The sequence below is a fragment of the Mus caroli genome, unplaced genomic scaffold (genome assembly GCF_978045245.1).
Source record: "Mus caroli unplaced genomic scaffold, Mus_caroli_1 scaffold_6, whole genome shotgun sequence".
NCBI classification, from domain to species: Eukaryota; Metazoa; Chordata; class Mammalia; order Rodentia; family Muridae; genus Mus; species Mus caroli.
In genome coordinates this window covers 44016905-44036614 of record NW_028227261.1, presented here as the reverse complement: position 1 = coordinate 44036614, position 19710 = coordinate 44016905, and the positions used below count along the sequence as shown (strand labels likewise).

At 44.5% G+C, this 19710-nt stretch overlaps 1 protein-coding gene across 4 annotated transcripts in view; it reads left to right on the top strand.

Moving 5' to 3' along the window:
- The window catches only part of LOC110293190 (AGBL carboxypeptidase 4), a 1191022-nt gene that overhangs the window by 1059235 nt on the left and 112077 nt on the right, over positions 1 to 19710 (top strand). For all 4 annotated transcript variants that reach the window (XM_029476352.2, XM_085839081.1, XM_021161009.2 and 1 more), the window contains exons 7-8: positions 1736 to 1825; positions 12299 to 12413. In XM_029476352.2, coding sequence (XP_029332212.1) covers positions 1736 to 1825; positions 12299 to 12413 — 205 coding nt within the window. The remainder of the gene's footprint in view (positions 1 to 1735; positions 1826 to 12298; positions 12414 to 19710) is intronic.

The window sequence follows — 19710 nt, the reverse complement described above, 5'->3', positions numbered from 1 at the left end:
CCCCATTAGGAGTGTTAGCTTGGCTACTGTGTGTTTGTTTATGTACTTTTGTGTGTTAAATACTTTTTTATGATGGTTGAGCTTTATTATACAGGCTAAATTTCTGTAGCAGCAGAAATATATTACAGTCTGATTCAGATCCTATATTTCTATATAGTATATACATTGCTGAGTGAATTTTGTTGTCTTCCTTTCCTAAGAGTTGGGTTCCATATATCAAGTAGTTAAGTTTCTTTTTCCTCCGTCTTGTTCTTTTCTGATGGTTTTACAGCCTTGTTCTGATTTGTCTAGAGTAATTTAGTCCTACCATTAAGCCTTTTTGAGTTCTTACTCTTCTTGCATAATCAAAAAGAACATATTCTTTGGAGTCAGAAGCTCCATGTACTGCTTCATGTAATCTAGGGGACAAAGCATAGAGAGTTTGGGTCTGGAGCCCTAACATTAAAAAACATAGCCTTAAAAAACCCAACTTGTCTCCCCTAGACCTTACTGGCTTAAGGGTCTCCCATCTTCCAAAGGCAGCATAGGCCTGGGGCTAAGTCTTCAACATACTCTAGGTCCAAATTATAACTTGAAGCTTCACCCTTTGTAAGCACAAAGTTTGGGATCTAACAAAGACTCAAGAGGGCTCCTTATAGATTTCTGGAACTCTTTTTCTCTACTGGAATTTTCTGAGCCTTTTCACAGCATCACAACAGATACCTGCTAACCTTTAATCTCAGTGAGATTTCTATGGTATGCTCGGGATAGCACACCCTGGTTTTCATTGTGGGATAAACCATCAAAAAAAAAAAAAAAAAGCCAGGGCAACCATGAGACCACCTTGTTTGTCTCCTTTCTTCCTGGGTATTCGGGTTCTGCCTCTAGTTCCTTATGCAGTATCTAAAAGTGGTTGTTCTGTATATTTTATTTAGTTTTTTGATGTTTTCTTGTTATTTTCCCAATGCTAGGAGTCAACCCCAGGGCCTTACATATGCTAGACCAGAGTTCTACTATTAAACCACATGCAAAGACCTAATTTTCTAGGTGCTCAGTGTAAAAGGAATCTGGTCCCTCTTACTTCTTTACTATCAAAGCAAAAGCCTGAAATCTAATTTTATATGTTATCACTTATTAACTATATGACCTTGAACACATTACATAACTTTGAAGAACTTTAATCTCTGCCTCTAGAACAGGAGCATGGACTACTCATTGCTCTAAAGATTATAAATATGTATAAAATATATCTGGCACAAAGCAGGTTAATTAAATGGCAGGTGCTACTATTATTATTATAAATAGCTACCTTTTATTCCATTGTTTACTAGATGTTTGCTTAGTACTATGCAATGTGTAGCCTTGTTACATTATCACAACCAAATTAAGCAGGTATAATTCTTCTCATGTATAGTTAAGAACACTGAAACTCAGAAAGATATACAACTGCCTGGAGGCAAAGTCCATGGCCTTGGGATTCAGCATCACTGATGGCTTTCTTAGATGGTTGTAAATATTACATATTAATGTAATATTCTAAGTTACACAAAGAAAAAGATGTGCAGTCTTTTAATATTAAATAGATGGAAAGATAATTAGTCAACAATGGCTGGTCCTTAATGGTTCTAACCCAATGATTAAAACAAAGATAAAAACAAAGCATTCATCCAACCTATTCTTCAGCTGTCTGCTTCCCATATACCAATGTCTCGTCTCAGCTTGCTATCCATGGTGACTTTCCACTTATTTCTTACAGAGAATCTCCGTGAAGGGTCAGAAAAGAAGGTGATATTCATCACAGGGCGAGTCCACCCAGGGGAAACACCATCTTCATTTGTGTGCCAAGGTAAGCTTGGGACCTCACAGATGTCCTGTACTGTGATGACCTTCAAGGCAGTGAGGTTACAGGCAAAGTCTTTATCTACCATGGCAGCTCACCTCAGTTCTCAGGCTGACATCCACTCAGTTTTTACATGATAAATGCTTATTAGTGAGTGTACTCATGGAAGAACAGATGACTGGATGGGTAGGTAAGTGATCAAGAGGGGCTGAGGGGAATTCTCTCGTTGTTTTATATGAAGAATGACAATGAGATCACCACACTCTCCAGCTTTCTTTGTCCTGAGCAATTGGCAGCAAGTCTGGCTCAAGCTAGATGTGTATTGGGGTAGAGGGATTATGAAACGGGGATATTGTCAACTCACTCACTTAATTCAATCATTCACTCAACAAAATTTTACAAAATACCTACTATGAAAGAGAAAGTGTTTGCCTCAGACATCCAACAGTAAGATAATTTCTCTGCTTTGGTGGATTATGTTATAATTGCATTTAAATGTATTGCCAAATATTTCATCTATAGAAGGTAATTAATCAGGTATCATCACAAATGTGGATATAGTTAATAAATAATCTATAAACACAACGAGTGTATGGTACCCAGCAGTTTAAGAAGTAGACAATTACCCACTCCTTTGCAGCTGCAGACATTACCCACTCCTTTTCGATTCAGTGACCCAACCTCCCTCCCTTCCGTAGATAACCATGACCTTGATTTTTGTGGTTTGTCATTTCCATCCTTAAGTTTAACTGTATTCGTGAGCATCCTTAAACAATGTATGTCTTAGTTTGTCTGTTCTTGACCTTTGCACAACTGCCATCATTCTATATCCACCGAGGCTTGCTTTCTGCTTGATGTCCATGTGGGTGAGTAATGCCCCAGTTCGCATGCTTTTCCTCACTGTATTATATTCCATATCTGTCTGTAGCTCAATTTACTTACCTACTCCCCTGGTGATGAATAATTAAGTTGTTCACAATATATTTTTCTTGAAAACAATGCTATTTCAAATATTCTTACACTGTAATGTGTATGTGGACAAATACCTTATTCACATCACCAGTGTGCACATATAAACTCTTACCTAGGGTGAATGTCACAGACTTACAAGTGCTGGGTCATAGGATATGTGTACTCTCAGCTCTTCTGGGTTCCCCCCAATTTTTCTTAGGAATATTCAACTTTGTGATGCCACCAGCCTTACTATCTCACATTCGTGCCAATATTGCATTCTTTTCCTCAAAGACCTGGAGATTGAACCTAGGGCCTTACCTATGCTAGGCAAACACTCTACCACCCAGCTTCAGCCCTAAACTTTTAAAAGAAAGGTTTAGTTTGAGACAGGACCTCTTTAAGTTGCTGGGGCTGGCCTTGAACTTACTACCTAGGCCAGTAAGGCCTCAAGCTTGCAATCCTTCAGCTTCAGACTCCATAGTAGCTGTGCCCAGTTTCATTTGTACCTCTCATGTAAAGTAGTATATTGTACATATACTAAATACTATTCTAAACATTTCATATATTTTAGGTGTAGTTTATTGTAATTATATTAATTTTCTATGTCACAGAAATTAACATTAGCTATGTTTTGACATGAAGAAACTGAAATTTGGGGAAATAATTTGTCTCATTTCGATCTCGAGATGAGCAGGTGGCTAGAGGAGGTTTTAGAAAGCTTCTGAAGGTCATACAGGTCAAGGGCAATGGGATGCGGTAAAGTATACAGAGACTTGGATTCAGACAACCCTGAGGTCAAATATTGGCCAGATTACCTCCTTACAACCCTGCATCAGTTCCCTCAAATGTAAAATGAAGCTAACAGAACTATCCAGGACAGCATTAAGAAGCTGGCAGGAGATGAATGTAAACACAACACCTAGTCTTATGCCTAGCACATAGCAGGCACTTGACAGGTGCCACCTCCCCCCTCCCATGGGAACCCCGAGAAGATGAAGTAGTAATCTACTTTCCCAACGCTCAAGCACTGTGCATATAAATGTGGGTTTCATTTTCCTGATCGCAGTCTTCCCATGTTGTTTACCTATGATTGCCGCCCTCTCTTTTTCTGATGAGACAGAGTCTCGAGAGAGGATGTGACTGGCTCAGGGTCCAGCAGCTTGTCGAGTGGCATGGCTGGGCCCCAGTCACTACAGCTTACTCCTTCACATTCTCACTTTTGATCCCCCAGCACTGTCCTTGCAATAACCTTCCCCAGCCTCTCCTGGGTCTGCCTACCCCTTTACTCCAAACCATCTGTCAGTTACTAAACTTGGCAGCAGATCTGTTCCCCCAGCTGATGGAAGGAAACTGCTTTGCCCTTGCTTGCAAAAAGGCAGTGAGTCTTGCCATCAAGATCTTCATCTCTGGGAAATCAAAGCCCGGTGCCCACCATATCTGTGAGTGACACAGAAGGTCGCCATCCCTTTTTGCAAAAGAGAACCTCGGGTGCTCCCTTTCCTGAGCGAGAATCTTGGATGGCACTGACTTGGTTCACTAAGTGCTGACCTGGAGGCTTTCAGATACATATTTGCTTCTTGGTAGAATTCATGAGTGCCTGCTCACTGTTTTCTCAAGATAAGCTCCAGCCTCCCCAGTATGGTGTCCACAGCCCACCAGGGTCTGGCTCTTGCTAGGCTCTCTGGTCTCATCGTCATAACAACGCAACCCCACACAGATTAATTGCAGAGCGCTAGTCTTCTCTCACCTAGTCCTTGCCCCCACCACTCCTCTGCCGTGGAAGTCACATCTTTGACACTTTGCAAACACTTCCTGTCTTTTACAGTTTATTTTAAGTGCCCCACCACGGACCTCCATAACACACTCCCTCCAGCCCTCTGCTTTCTGCTTACGTTGGAGATCTGAAAATTAGCATCGTCAATAAAAGCCCTTTACTACTCTGATTCATTATGTCATCTATGCACATGTCTTTCCCATTTAAGCATGAGATATTTAAGGTTTAAGACTGGCTCTCCAATGGGCACTTTCCACATCTGTAAAACCATATTATCCTGTTCTTTATCTGAGCCTGTTGTGAGAAACAAAAGCTGTGTTGGCTCTGGGTTGCTAAAACTGAGTTCAGAAAGTGCTCAAGGTCACACAGCCAGGAAGCAGCAAAGAGGGGCTTTGACCTTGGGTCGGGCCAGATTCCCTGTCTGTACCTGCTTCCCTGTTCCACTTGAGTCAGAGAGATGCTAGAAGGTCGAGTTTTATATCTGGAAGAAACACAGAATTATGACCACCCCACAGGCGGTGTATACACTTTTCAGGCAGGGATGTGGAGGCTCTGAGAACTAAGGTAGCTTACTTGAGGTAATACTACTACTCATTCATAACAATGGAATCCACCTCCAGCTTGAGCTTCCTGTCTTTCCCTACCTCAGCATCTGTCCCTTGAGACATACAGCAATTCATCTTTTCTTGGGGCAGAACAAGGCAGGCATCATTACCCCTGCTTTTCTGCCTACTTTGGGTTTGTATTCCATGGGGACAGCCTGAGTCAAGCCCCATAGGGTAGAGCTAAAGATTTATTTTCCATAGTCAGAGTCTGAGGCTTAGTACCTTTCCCCAGTCACCCTGGCTTCAGGGAAATGCAGGTCTGATGCCTGGAGGGATAGTGTCTGAGATCCTCTTTTCTTCTCCATTCGCTGGCTCAGTGGTGACCTTGAGCAGGAAACAGACCTAGAAGCCTGGTTCTCTCCATCTGGCTGGGACCATAGTTCTCACTGGCGAGCTGCTACTGCACCTGCTTCTGGGAGTATAGTGGAGTTCTGTCGTCACAGATATCTGGAATGGGTTGCGTTAAAGATGACAGAGTTTAGGCTTTCTGAAGACTGTGTGGTTGACCGTGGGTCACTCTTCCATCACTACACTTCATCTGTGGCCCCCGTGAGCCCAGGCTCTCCTCATTCTGTACTTTGAGAGTACAGAACAGAACAATTTGAGAGAACAAGGGTGCTCCCATGCTGCCCTGTGGCAGGGTGTGTGAAGCCTTAGTAGGCCTCTTAGTAGACGGAGAAATTGAATCTCAGCACAAACACTTATTACACCATGACCTTGAGAATGTCACAGAACCTTCCTGTACTTCAGCTTCATTATCTCAAAAGGAAACGCTAGGAATTCTGCCTCAGGGGGTTGATATAAAGACTAGTCTAGCTAACAGCCCCGCCCATCTAGAACAGCCTCTGGAACATAGAGTTAAGGAAATGTCAGCAGTGGGGAGGTGCGAGGGAGCATTAATGGGCTACTTTGTAGGTTCCAGGCTCTCTGATTAGCATCGATTGCCTGGTTTTTCTTTTCTTTTTTTTTTTTTTTTTATTATTTTTTCTGATTAGCATTGATTGCCTGATTTTTCTACCCCTCACTATGAACCTGCCCTCAATGGCTCCAGAGCTCTGTGTCCTGCTCTGCCTTTATGTCCTGGGGAAGTCCTGACCTGAATCCCCTTCACCTGGATCCTCTACTATAAGTTGGAAAGTTGACCAGAATCAGACCTAGATCTTGGTCTCTGACCCCTGGTTGAGGCAGTGCCTCTTTCCGAAACTCCCTGAGACTGTTGGCATTTTCTCAATTCAAAAAGGAATCTTCGTATGAGGAGCTCTCTGTCCCCTTCAGACCCTCTCATAGAATTGAGGAGCCCATCTTTACCAATACTTCTGCCAGAAAGGCATGCCTCACTGTGGAGGGCAATAAACATGGCTGAGGTTTGGAATTAAACAGACTTGGGTTTGAGTCCTAATACTTCTGCCTGCTCATTAGAGTACCTTCTTCAAGGCTTCTGCTCTCTGAACCTCTGTATCTTTACCTCAGAATTGGGGATAATATCTGTTTGAAATTCCCCTCACTATGGGTAGCTACTATCCCTGTTTTCCAGAGAAGTGAGTGGACACACTGAACATCACCTAGCAAGTTAGTGGTGGAATGGTGTTCCTGACCTGGATCTTGCTGCTTCCTGCCAAAATTCCCTCCAACTAAGGGCTAGCTAGTGTGTGTGTGTGTGTGTGTGTGTGTGTGTGTGTGTGTGTGTGTGTGTGTAAATGAAGAACTGGTCCTCTCAAGAAATCACTTTGTCAGGATTACTTTGTCAGGAAAAGAAGAGAAGGGAAGAAGGCTTGTACACACACACACACACACACACACACACACACACACACATACACACACACAAAGAGGCATGTGTGCATCTATGTGACTGGTGCACAAGTATACACACAAGCTCTCACATAACCCTTTCTCAGCCACCAATACCACCAGCCATCAGGACCCAGCACAACCTAAAATTTCCTACTATTTGTCCTCCCTGGCTCTGCTTTTATTCCCACATCTGTTCCTCCTTATTCTTTCTCTTCTTTGTCTCTGGTCCAATTAGCCTTACATCACAAGAGAAATGGAGCTTTCACTTTACATCTGTGATGTAGGCAGAGCCTAGCATGAAGGCAGAAGAATTAAATTTTGTGAACCCCCATGATTCCATAATTTGAGGACAATGAGCTTGACTGATGGCAGTGTGGGTTTAGCACAGTCAGGGAAGGTCTGGAGTGGCCTCTGTTGTGCATGTGGTACCCTGGGCCCAGCGATACCTCTGCTGTCTTGCTGAGGGTCTGGGCTCTCCTCATTCCAGGATGCTGTCTCTAAGCAGACAACAGAAACAATAAACCTCACACAGAACTCTCTAGAGGGAAATTATGCCCACAGATGTAAATAATTCTCTAAAACACATGCGAACAGTCATCTGGTTCTTTCTATATTGGCATAACAGAAAAAGCACCAGTTTAAAGCCACCAGAACTAGGTCTAGATCTCATCTAGGATCCTACATGTGGTGTCACACTCTCTGACTTTGTTTCCCTGACTGTAAAATAGAGCCAGAAGTATTGCAAATCAGTTAAAATACTGAGTGCACAGTTGTTATTGAGGGTCTGACTTCACTCATTTCACAGTCATCTATTAAGCACCATCACTGTGCCAGACACCAAGGCATTCAGCCTGGAGGGAAGTCAGACAGACACACAGGCAAGCCTTGATCGCTCAAGATTGCAGACTCAGGAAAGGTAGTTTTCCTTATTGTTCTAGACTCAGTTTCTATTTTGAGGTCACATTCTTCCAGACCTTGGAAGTCATTTTCAGCAGGGTTGATTGATTTGAACAAAGTGGAGATGTACTTGACAGCAGCCTCACCTCTGCATTCACTGGCTGCATCCTCATGATGCTCTAGGCTTTGGTCTCTCCAGAGCCCTTGTTGGTCAGCAGCATGTCAGATCCTGACTCGTCACTGCCAGGTGCCTTATATCTTCGAGGTCCTTCTACACATCTACCTGGGCTGGCTGCCTGATTCTCACCTACCATTATTCTTTTCCTCCAGTACACTGTAGCTAGGGGTGCTCTCCAAAGTCAGGAATTGATCTGTGTCTTCACCGCTTTAAATGTTACAGTGATTCTCTAGTGATAGCATCTACGTATCTATGTATCTGTGTATCAGTGTACCTGTCTATCTGTCTGTCTGTCTGTCTATCTATCTATCATATCTCTCTATATATAGATAGATTAAATATACATATATAGAGAGATAGATTATATATGCATATATATAATATCTCTATATCTATATGTATTTGGACTATTGGGCTCCTTGCTTGCTTCTATTTGTCCCTCATGTTTCTCATTCCTTCCCACCACCTATGTGTAAAACACTGAAAGCCATAACTAAAACAACACATGTACATATTTACTCTATGCCAAACACATGGCTTGTATCAATTCATAATCTTGGTACTAACACATAATAATTATTAATCTCTCATTTTTCACTGCCGGGGAAACTGAGGAATGGAGAGAGTGAGGCTACACAGCAATGAGTGGCTCCTGAGGAGGACTCAAACCTGGAGAGTCCAGTTTTTAGAAAATCTGCATTTTTAACACTGAAGTTAAGCCCCAGATGAAGAACTATGTGGTCTGAAGGAGGTCATCGTTTTTCTTGCCACCAAGCCTTGTAAGCATTTCTTTACTTTCCTGGAGCCTTTCATCTTGTTCATCCATCTTGCTGACCTCTTCTCCCCAGCCCCTTCTCACAAACCTCCTCCAACCTTGGTTGGGTCAAGAGCTTTGTCTAGGTTCTTCTTACTCTATGAAGCTTTCATCCGGGCCTTGGCTGGCTAGTAAGAGTGGACTTGTATCTTCTTGTGTATGACTACACTGCAAGAATATTGTGTTCATCTTATAATGCTCATTTTGTAAAGTGAGTGGCTATCAGTTCAACTAATCTCAGGCTTTGTAAGGAATGATCCATCAATAAGCATTTCTTTCTCACTCCTTTATAAAGAACATTTAGTTTTCTTATTTAGAATTTTAGGTACTTGTGTGTGGGGCAGTGAGCTGTACACAGACAGCCTGGTCCCTGGTCGAGCACAGGCCTTGAACCCTGGTGACCCTGTGGGCACTGACTTCTGCCTGCATGGCATGGCAGGTGTTTGGCCACGCCCCCTGGGCCCTTGACTCCTGTCAGGGGCTACAGCTGCCCACAGCCCCCTGCAGAGAGGTGTGTTACCATTAGTCACATAGGAGAAGCACCAAGCCCTCCCACATGCAAATAAGGTTCCCCCAAAGCTCTTAGACAAAGCCAATAAGAAGTACCTGTTGTCAAACCCTGACCCACCCCAAAACTGTATATAGGACTCATACCCAGATTAAAGGTGTGCGAGAACTTGTTGTACTCTGCTTCTGTCCTAAGAGCTGTAACACTTGGAAAGAAGTCTGCTCTCCTGAGAAGCTCCACTGCACTCCTCACTGGTGCGGAATAACCTAGTAACTGGGACAGCATGACAGAGACAGAGCTGGAGCCAACTGCAGCAGCAGAAGCAGCAGAAATGACTTCCCCTCCCGGCTTGCACTCCCTCCCCCTTGCCAGAACTCTCACGCACACCTGACTGGGCCACAGATCTCTGTGGAAAACCTCTGGTACACACAGGCCCACACTTGTGTGTGTGTGTGTGTGTGTAGTGAGTGCATCTGAGTGAAGGTGGCAATGGAAACCAGAGGCACCAAATGTCCCTACCTTTAGAATTTCAGGCAGGGTATGAGTCACTTGATGTGGGTGTTTGGAACCACACCTATGTCCTCTGCAAGAGCAATATGTGCCCTTACTACTGAGCCATCTCTCTAGCTCCATCCCTAGGCATATCTTAAGACCCACCACGGGCCAAGTCCTGAGCCACACATTCTGAGAGAAATAAAGACAATGAAGATAAGGTTTGATTGAACATAAGACTCAGCTGGAAAAGCCCATCCTGGCTAGCTGGAGATTGACATCAGGCAAGAGTCTCTGCACCTAACTTTAATTTTAGATCTTCAGCCACTTCCCTTCTCTCCCCCACTTTCCTGTTGTCCTATTTTCCTCAATCTTGATGATATCTGTTAAAGGAAAGGACGTGGCAAAGTCATGGCTAAGACTGGTGTCATAGAGACTATTGGTCTCTCCCAGTGAGATGGAGGCCATCCCTCTTCATTCGACAGACTAGGAAGCATCCTTCCATTGAAATAAGAAAACTGTTCAGAGGAAGCTCTCAACACTTATAGCCAAAAATCAGCTAAGATTCAAATATAAGTCCCTAGGTCATTTCTGCTCCCTGGATACCTCTGCTCACTCTGTTCACGTAGAGCTTTTGACTATGCCCAGACATGGCATTGCTTCTCCATGTTTCTTTTCTCCGACATTCCTTCTCACTGTGCTTCACTTCCTGCTACTCTACCATCATAAGGGGGCCTTTACTCAGAACCTCCTTAGCCCTTCTTTGTCTCATCAAACCTCTGGGAAATTTAGCTTGGTCTTCTTCTAGAACTCATTCTACCAAGCCATAAACAGAGGAAGGGAGAGAAAGAGAGAGAGAGAGAGGAAGGGAGGGAGAGAGAGAGAGAGAGAGAGAGAGAGAGAGAGAGAGAGAGAGAGAGAGAGAGAGAGAGGAAGGGAGGGAGGGAGAGAGAGAAAAGGAAAGAGAGAATCTGATGACTCTTTCTGCTCTTATGATATGACCAGTTGTGGTCTGGGGAAGTGGATCAGGCAGTACATTGCTTGCCTTGCAAACAGAAGGACTTGTGTTTGATTCCTAGCAAGTGTGGAGTTGGTGGGTTGAGGGAATATAAAGAAGGGTGAGTAGAAAGGATTCTTGTTCGGTTGATTCTAGCTTAGAGCTAAGAGATAAGTCTAAAATTTACCTTCTCATTGCCCCAAGTCCATGTTGAAAAGTGAGCTCTGGATGGCCCTACTCTGTCTGGCTTTGTTTTCTCTCATTCTTTTATTAGGTGTCTAATTGGCAGCTCAATTAATCTGCTCATCTGTGAAGGAGGTGAGCACCTCCATTTCCAGAAGCCGTTCTCTAACGCAGCATAGCCCAGCCCTGAGCAACGGCTGGCTCCTTGATGGAGGGCTGCCCCGGGAGCCAGGGTCAATTAGCGGACAGATTAAGCAATTATTAGCTCCTAACAAGGGCGCCTGGCATCATTACCCTGCCTGTTTATTGGCAAGCTGCAACTCTAATATGAGGACCAACAAATAAATTAGGGCATCTGGTCCACTGCAGCATCGGTTGAGAAGTAAATGATGTCCAACTGGCCCTCGGCTGCCCATGGATTCTCAGCCTGGCATAATGAAAAGCCTGAGATGTCCCTTGCTGGTCACAGCAGCTTTGGGATGCTCTCTGAAGTGATTTATCATTCCAAGAGCTAAGTGTCTGCTGCTGGGCACATGAATTGCTCTTAGTTACCCTGCTGTCTTCCTCATGCCTGTCTGTCAAGACCTATAAGGGCCCAGTTTAGAGACTCTCTCAGCCAACAGGAGACATGCCCCTTCTACATTTGGGAGACTCCTGTCACTTTATAACATTACACAAATTTCATGAATTGTCAGAACAGTATTTTGACTATATGTTCAAGTCTCCAGTAAAGTAGACACACGGAACAGAGAGGGTGGGGTGGGTCTGAGAGCTGTTTACATTCTAACCTCTTTCTTATGGATGGATGCAGCCCATCACCAGGATATTAGAGAGAATACTTCAGGAAGACCCAACCATTTTTTTATGTGATAAGAGCGCCCTCCTGAGTTTGTTGATGTTATCTAGGGCCCTCCAAGACCCAGTTCAAATGCTTGGAAATCCTCTTTGCTTGCTCTGCATGAAGTGTTTTTCCCTCTTGTCCATAGGACTCAATGCTATATGTCTTGAGCTGCCTTCCCTAAGAACCAGAGATACATTTGTACAATCCATTGGGAAACACCTAGACATATACCAATACATCCATAATCACACATAGACAGCTAACAGAAGCCAATAGTCACTGGTCTTCTTATCGGTTTTTTGTTTGTTTGTTTGTTTGTTTTTGTTTTTGTTTTTTGGTTTTGGTTTTTTGGTTTTTTTTTTTTTTTGTTTTTGACTAAGAAAAATGTACCCCTCCTCCTTGAAACCATTTGAGGCTAACCCAGGCATGTCTCTCTCCCTAGGAATCATCGACTTCCTCGTAAGTCAGCATCCAATTGCCCGTGTCCTACGAGAACATTTGGTCTTCAAGATTGCCCCAATGCTCAACCCTGATGGAGTTTACCTGGGCAACTACAGGTGAGGAACTGGGGATAGTGTGTGGAAGCAGGAAGTCAGAGGATAGAGGTATGGAAACAAGAAGAAACCAGGTAATACATTTTGAGAAAGAATTTCCAGACTAACCATTAGAGGAAATTTAAAAATTAGAGGAAATTTTACTCTACCTCCTGAGTGAAGCTAATGTCCTTGGCTATTTATAGACAGCTACCCAAAGTCACTTGCTGGAGTTTTCTGAACAGGCTGCTGGACTAAGAATTGAGAGAAGCAATATTAATTTTAGCACCTACTTCCTCCATGACCTTGAGAGACTCACTTTTCCTCTCTGATGCCCAATTTCTCTTCTGTAAGACACTAATTCCCCAGCAGGGTGGTTGTATCAGAAGGGATGATGGGAAGGAACATGCTTTGCAGAATCTCAGAGGGTGGTTATAATGATCCCTGGCAGTTCCCTGTGTTTCTCCCTGGAAACTGTTAATGAAGGAGAACAGCAGCCCAGATCACATGGGCAGTACTTCTCTTTAGATGGACATACCACCCAGCCATACTTCACTTGTGTGCCATATCTTGAATGCTCTTTCTCCAATCATAGAACAGTCATTTACAGCCTAAAATCCTACTGCCCAGGGGATCATTTGCCAAAGAACATTGAGTTCTTGGAGATAGACAGTCTTATTATCCTTATTTCACAGCTGTAACAACTGACTTGCCCAAAGCCACTTAGCCAGAGATAATTGACAGTCTAACTTCACTGCCCAAATGGCAGGACTTTAGATTGCATGAAGTCCACAAACTTTAAGACAAAAGCCAACTTCCCAGCTTTGCATGTAAGTCTTCCTGTGATCTAAAAACTGGCTTTAGTTTGCCTCAGTCTCTTACCTTTCAGAGATATTCCTCTGACTTCTCCAAGCAAAGCCGCTTGCCTTGGATAAGCATGTTGGCTCCTGCGACTTTTCCTTCATGACAGGGCCTTCTTTGTAGAGCCATCTCTCTTATTCACTGTCTAACTCTCTTGACAACTCAGCTTATGTCCATCATCTAGGAATCATTCCCTCAACCTCCCTGCCCTCTGCCCCCAAAAAGAAGTAGCAACCTCCTTCTGGGTCCTCAAAGGCCTGCCTATTGAAAAAAAGAACAAGAAGCCAATCAATCATGAGAATTCATTGCTATAGCTTTGGAGGGTGTTCATAAACCGTACTGGACTTCAGGTCTCCAGAACACAGGGCAGCCTTTGTGTTCTCACTATCTGGCAGCAGGCATTAGCAAATAATAGATGCTGAAGAAATGTTTGAAGAATGTAAGTGAATGAAAGAGATGGGTTTAGTGATGAAGAAAGGAAACGGATTGGACTTTCCTAAGGCCCTTGGCTTCATTGGAATATAAGATCTTGCCACAACCAGGTAGGCCCATTTTACACAGGGCTGCTTTACTAAATCCTTAAAACCATGGAAATTAGGTCCACAGGGGCTCTCTGGCACCCCTGTGTCTGAGAGAGACCCATGGGATGCATGGAGCCTTCATTAAAGTCAATTTTGCTTCTTCTCTTAATTGGCTGGAGTGATGCCTCATTAGCATCTGCAGGTTTTATGGCTTGTTGCAGGCCCAAGAGTAATCCCATTCTATCTTCCCCAGACAAAATGTGTGGTTAGTGAGAATAGTGGTGGAAAGACTATTTGATTCATGTTAACAATTTTGTTTAATTATAAGAGCTACAGTGGTCAGAGAGAGGTCAACTCTGCCACTCTACATGCTTATTTATGTCATCATCTGCTGTCCAGGGAATGATTATCTAGAAATAGGCCCATGGCTGTGGTCAACATGGCTCCTTTCTCTCTGCTTCATATGAGTAGGAGCAGGGATGACATCTTCAAGATCCAGATTTTGTGACTGAGGTGAAGAAGCTCCAATTCTCAGAAATGCTTTCATGGTGAAGTTTCAACTCACAACATTCTCCTGGTGAGAAAATATGATTCTTTCTCATTATGAGAGTTGCCTAAGTCTCTAGCCACAGCATTAATCCTGTTATTAAAACAGATTTGAGGACCAAATGAAGCCTATCAATCATGAGAATCCATTTCTACAGCCTTAGAGTGTAGGAAAGACAATAATAAAGACACAGAATTAATGATTTCACGGTGCCTTCGAGGTTCCCAAGCTAGTTCCTCCCACATTCTCTTGACAGCAGTATTTCTTGAGTTTGGTGTGGCTTTCTAAGGTGTGTTGCAGGAAAGAGAATCAAACAAATCTAGGAAATGCTGAACTAATTGAAGTTGAACTCAGCTTTTACAATAAGACTTTTCAGGATGTTGCATATGGTCACAAACACACGCAGTCCCAAAAGAGAATTACAGACCTTGGTGTTTCTAAACAATAAGTGCAGTGGTCTGAACGGTCCACCACCTGTGATAGCCTTATGGAAAACTCTGATGAATGCCATCCCAAGAAGTCTGTCAAGCCCTCACACATTTCATTTAAGCCTCACAGCCCAGAAGGGAGGGCTCTATTAGGGTTTTTTTTTTCTGCTTGCAAATATAAATAGTAATATAAATATAAATATATAGTCCACTCAGACTAGCTTAACAGAGGAGGGATGGTTGTGAATGAAGGAGGGAAGGAGGCAGACTGGCTGGCCCTTAGAACTATAGAGGGATAAACAAAGCCAGATTTCACAGGGCACTAGTGAGATCACAAGGCATGGGTCAGAGCACAGGCAGCCATGTCTGCTTCCTCTCATGCCCCTTTGACTTCAATCCTTTCACCCTCCCACTCTAGATGTGCAGTGCCCCAGAGAAGCTAAAGAGTCTGCCTCAGGTCTCTGGCCCTCAATGAACAAACAGAGTTGAAGGGGTTGAAGGGCTGTCATTCCTACTATCTATCCTGGGGCAGCCAGGGCTGGACCTGGCTGACTCTGAGGCACTCACAAGACAGGCCTGCTCTGAGGCACCTCCTGGGGATAGAAAGGCAGATCACAGGACACTTCCCTGCAGTGTGGAGGGAAGGAGAAACTTCAGGGCTGTGAAGGGAGTGAGTGATCATGTGGCCTTTGGTATTAGTCAGGGTTGACATCAACTTCTGAGCCTCTATCTGTATGCTCTAGGACCTTGGGTACCTGACATGGCCTCCCTCCCCCTCCCCCTTCTGTCCCTCGCTCCACCTTCCTCCCTCTCTCCCTACTCCTCATCCTCTTTTGTCCACATTAAGGAAGCATGTGATCTAATTTAGGGGAAAAACAATCAGTTTTCCCAGTTCTATTTCCTCAGCCTATACACTTATATACATAGTGCCACACACCTCTAATTCTAGCCCTCAGGGAGGTAGAGTCAGGAAGAGAAAGAGAGAGAGAGAAAGAGAGAGAGAGAGAGAGAGAGAGAGAGAGAGAGAGAGAGAGAGAGAGAGAAGAGGGGAGGGGAGGGGAGGGGAGGGGAGGAAGAGGAGAGGGGAGGGGAGGAAGAGGAGAGGGGAGGGGAGGAAGAGGAGAGGAGAGGAGAGGAGAGGAGAGGAGAGGAGAGGAGAGGAGAGGAGAGGAGAGGAGAGGAGAGGAGAAGAGAGGAGAGGAGAGGAGAGGAGAGGAGAGGAGAGGAGAGGAGAGGAGAGGAGAGGAGAAGAGAAGAGAAGAAGAGGGGAGGGGAGGGGAGGAGAGGAGAGGAGAGGAGAGGGGAGAGGAGGGGAGAGGGGAGAGGGGAGAGGGGAGGAGAGGAGAGAGGGGAGGGGAGGGGAGGGGAGGGGAGGGGAGGAGAGGAGAGGAGGGGAGGGGAGGAGGGGAGGGGAGGAGGGGAGGGGAGGAGGGGAGGGGAGGAGGGGAGGGGAGGGGAGGAGAGGAGGGGAGGAGAGGAGAGGAGGAGGGGAGGGGAGGGGAGGGGAGGGGAGGGGAGGGGAGGGGAGGGGAGGGGAGGGGAGGGGAGGGGAGGGGAGGGGAGGGGAGGGGAGGGGAGGGGAGGGGAGGGGAGGGGAGGGGAGGGGAGGGGAGGGGAGGGGAGGGGAGGGGAGGGGAGGGGAGGGGAGGGGAGGGGAGGGGAGGGGAGGGGAGGGGAGGGGAGGGGAGGGGAGGGGAGGGGAGGGGAGGGGAGGGGAGGGGAGGGGAGGGGAGGGGAGGGGAGGGGAGGAAGAGGAGAGGGGAGGGGAGGGGAGGGGAGGGGAGGAAGAGGAGAGGAGAGGAGAGGAGAGGAGAGGAGAGGAGAGGAGAGGAGAGGAGAGGAGAGGAGAGGAGAGGAGAGGAGAGGAGAGGAGAGGAGAGGAGAGGAGAAGAAGAGAAGAGGAGAGAAGAGAAGAGAAGAGAAGAGAAGAGAAGAGAAGAGAAGAGAAGAGAAGAGAAGAGAAGAGAAGAGAAGAGAAGAGAAGAGAAGAGAAGAGAAGAGAAGAGAAGATGAACACATACTCTACCCTAGAACATAATAGCAGCAGATGGTTGCTCTACTATTCTGGGAATATTCATTATGGTAAAGAGCCACAGAGTCTACTAGCTAGATTACTGTGTATGGTTCCAGACTATAGCTGTGCTAAGAGTATATGCAGACTATATTAGAATTTATATCACAATATGCAGCAACTACCATATATTTCACAGCAGCTCCTACAATTGTTATACCAGATGATATGACAATACATAACTGTTATTGTGTATAATATAAAGACATGGGGCAAGTATGCACTCTACCTTGTACACAACACTCCAATTCCACTTCCCCTTTCCCACTGCAGATGTTAGGACTCCAGCTAATTCACAAAAAGGCCTTCCTGGCACGTGCAATAGATAGTGGGCTCCCCACCGCATGCTTTCATTGTACCTTGGATTGTCCTGACTTGATTTGTAATCATGTATATCCGTGACTTTTTCTAATGTTGTCTCCACTTCCACACTGTAAACCTATTGTCGGCACTTTGCCTTGTTCTCTGTCAAGCCTGCCACGGTAGCTGACACAGAATGGGCCCTTTATCTCCATTTTCTGAATGAACAAATAAACTAAGCAGTGGCATGTAATGATTGTGCTGCAACACAAAGCTAAAATCCCCAGAAGAGAGGAACTATGGCCAGAAGCTGTCAGCCTCCAATCCCAACTGTTTAATCGCATAGTGTTATGACATGAATGCTCTTCTGGTTTCACAGGACCAGCTGCTGTTAGGACCTAACAGATCCTGGATTCTTGGAACCACTTTGTTATCTCGTAGAGGCCATTACTTTTAAAGGCATTTAAATACCGCATTTGATCAGTACAACAGTTTGAGAAATAAAAGTCAGTTTTTATTATATCTACTACAGAAAATGGGAGACTGAGCCTAAGAAGGTGGAGGGCCACTGGCAAGGCTTCAGGCTTCCATCCAGGGTCTCTGGGCTCTAACTGTTTTACCAGTCTTAGGTGGAAGCCAAGAATGCAAGCAGTTTTCTCTTTAGTCTCCAGGGCTTGCTGTCCTTGGACAACACAAATTTCACCCCAAGTTTCAATTTCCCCCAGCCTTCTCAGAGGAACTAAATGTAGTAAAAGGCAGCATTCACGATCTAGTAGATGCTCTGGGGAAAGGTGCTATTGGGAGAAGCATGGCTACCCCATGGATGAACCCAGAGAATAGTGATACCAATGAACAAACCAGTCACAAGAAGACAAATACTGTATAAACCTACTTATATGAGGTAGTTCATGTAATCTCTCAAATTACAGAGACACAAAGCACCATGATAGTTGTCTGGGGCTTTGAGGAGGGGAGAAGAAGTCACCGTGTACAGGTTAACATGTCTAGAGTTTCAGCAGCGATGGGTGATGGGGCTGATAGCAACACATCATGGGTGTTTAATGCCATTGAATTACATGCTTACTGTGGTTAACATGGGAAAATTTATATTATATTATATTTTATCACATTAAAAACAAACAGCATGACTATTGATTTTGCAATATGGATATTTTCAAAGAATTCTAAAAGTATCTGGCAACTTATGTTTTGAGGGATAGATACTGTAACTTCCAGCATCATAGAGCCAAGGAGCTAAGAGGAGCAGTAAGATCACTGAGATAGGGGGACCTTGGCAGATCTGCTTAGAATCAGTAAGCAATTGTCAGTGAGTTGCAGAAAACAAGATTTTTCTTGCAGACTGAGAGACCTGCCCCCTCTCCTTGTCACCTCCTCCATTCTTATAGCATCCTCTACAGGGAAGGCAGCCCTACCCATCCCTGCACCCTGCTGTATTTCCAGAGCATTGGTAATGTCTTCCCTCTGAAAAACAGACCTTCCATCTCCATATGACAATATGAAATTCTGTGTTGGGTTTGCATTTCTTAATTAGGTGTTTGTCATTGTGTATTCCATAGAGCCACGTATAAGTAAACAGTCATAGACCTCGGAATAAATTTATTGGTTTTATTTATGTTTCTGGGCATAAAAATCTATAATTACCAGGTACAGCCTCAGAATAACTGGTATTTAATGACAATTACTTTTTGTTACCATAGAAATGAGTCCAAAGTAGTTACCCATAATTTCTCATTTCCCAAACCTCACACATGCTGAATTGCAATATTACCATAGTAATTGCCTATTAGTCATCATAAAATACGCAGTTACCCAAAAGATAGCAGGATGCTGTGAAATTTCTCATCTTCTGAAGACCTCAGTGCATCTTAGGAGTGTGGAGGTGGGGATAGAACAGGCCTCTCTGGTGGTACAGAAATGGTTCTGCTTTATGCCCCAGACTTACTGCACATCCTGAGGTAGAACCAGATGCTATAGGAGTTGCAAAGGCTGGGGGTCAGTATGTCTCTTGGCCCTGGAAATCCTACTGTAGCACAGATGCTCCAGTACATTATATCCAATCTCATCTAGGTTTGTTGAGGACTTTCTAGGTATTAGTGCCCTTCACTGGTTCTTGAGAAAGCAGAAGGGAGGGGGTTGGTATGACAACCCCATTTTAAACACAGGAGAGCAATGGGCCACAGAGGTACTAAAGAATCTGTCTTAGGTTCCCTGGCATAAAAGGTCACCCACATTAGTGTATGCAGGAGAACAGCCCTTCATCTTTGACCTTGTGCTATACTTCCTCTTGAAGCTGAGAGAGCCCCTGCCCTTCTTTCTGATTAGGGATGACAAGGGAAGGCTTTTAAAGAATGGGGGACCTAGGGCTGGAGAGGTGGCTCAGCACTTAAGAGTGCTCACTTCTCTTACAGAGGACCTGGATTTGATTCCCAGTATCCACATGGTGGATAACTCTAGTTCTAAGGGATTTGATACTTTATAACCTCCATAGGCTCCTGCAAATATATGATACAAATAATAAAGTCATATATGCTCATATATGCACAGGTAAAAACAATATTAAGTATGGGGGAAT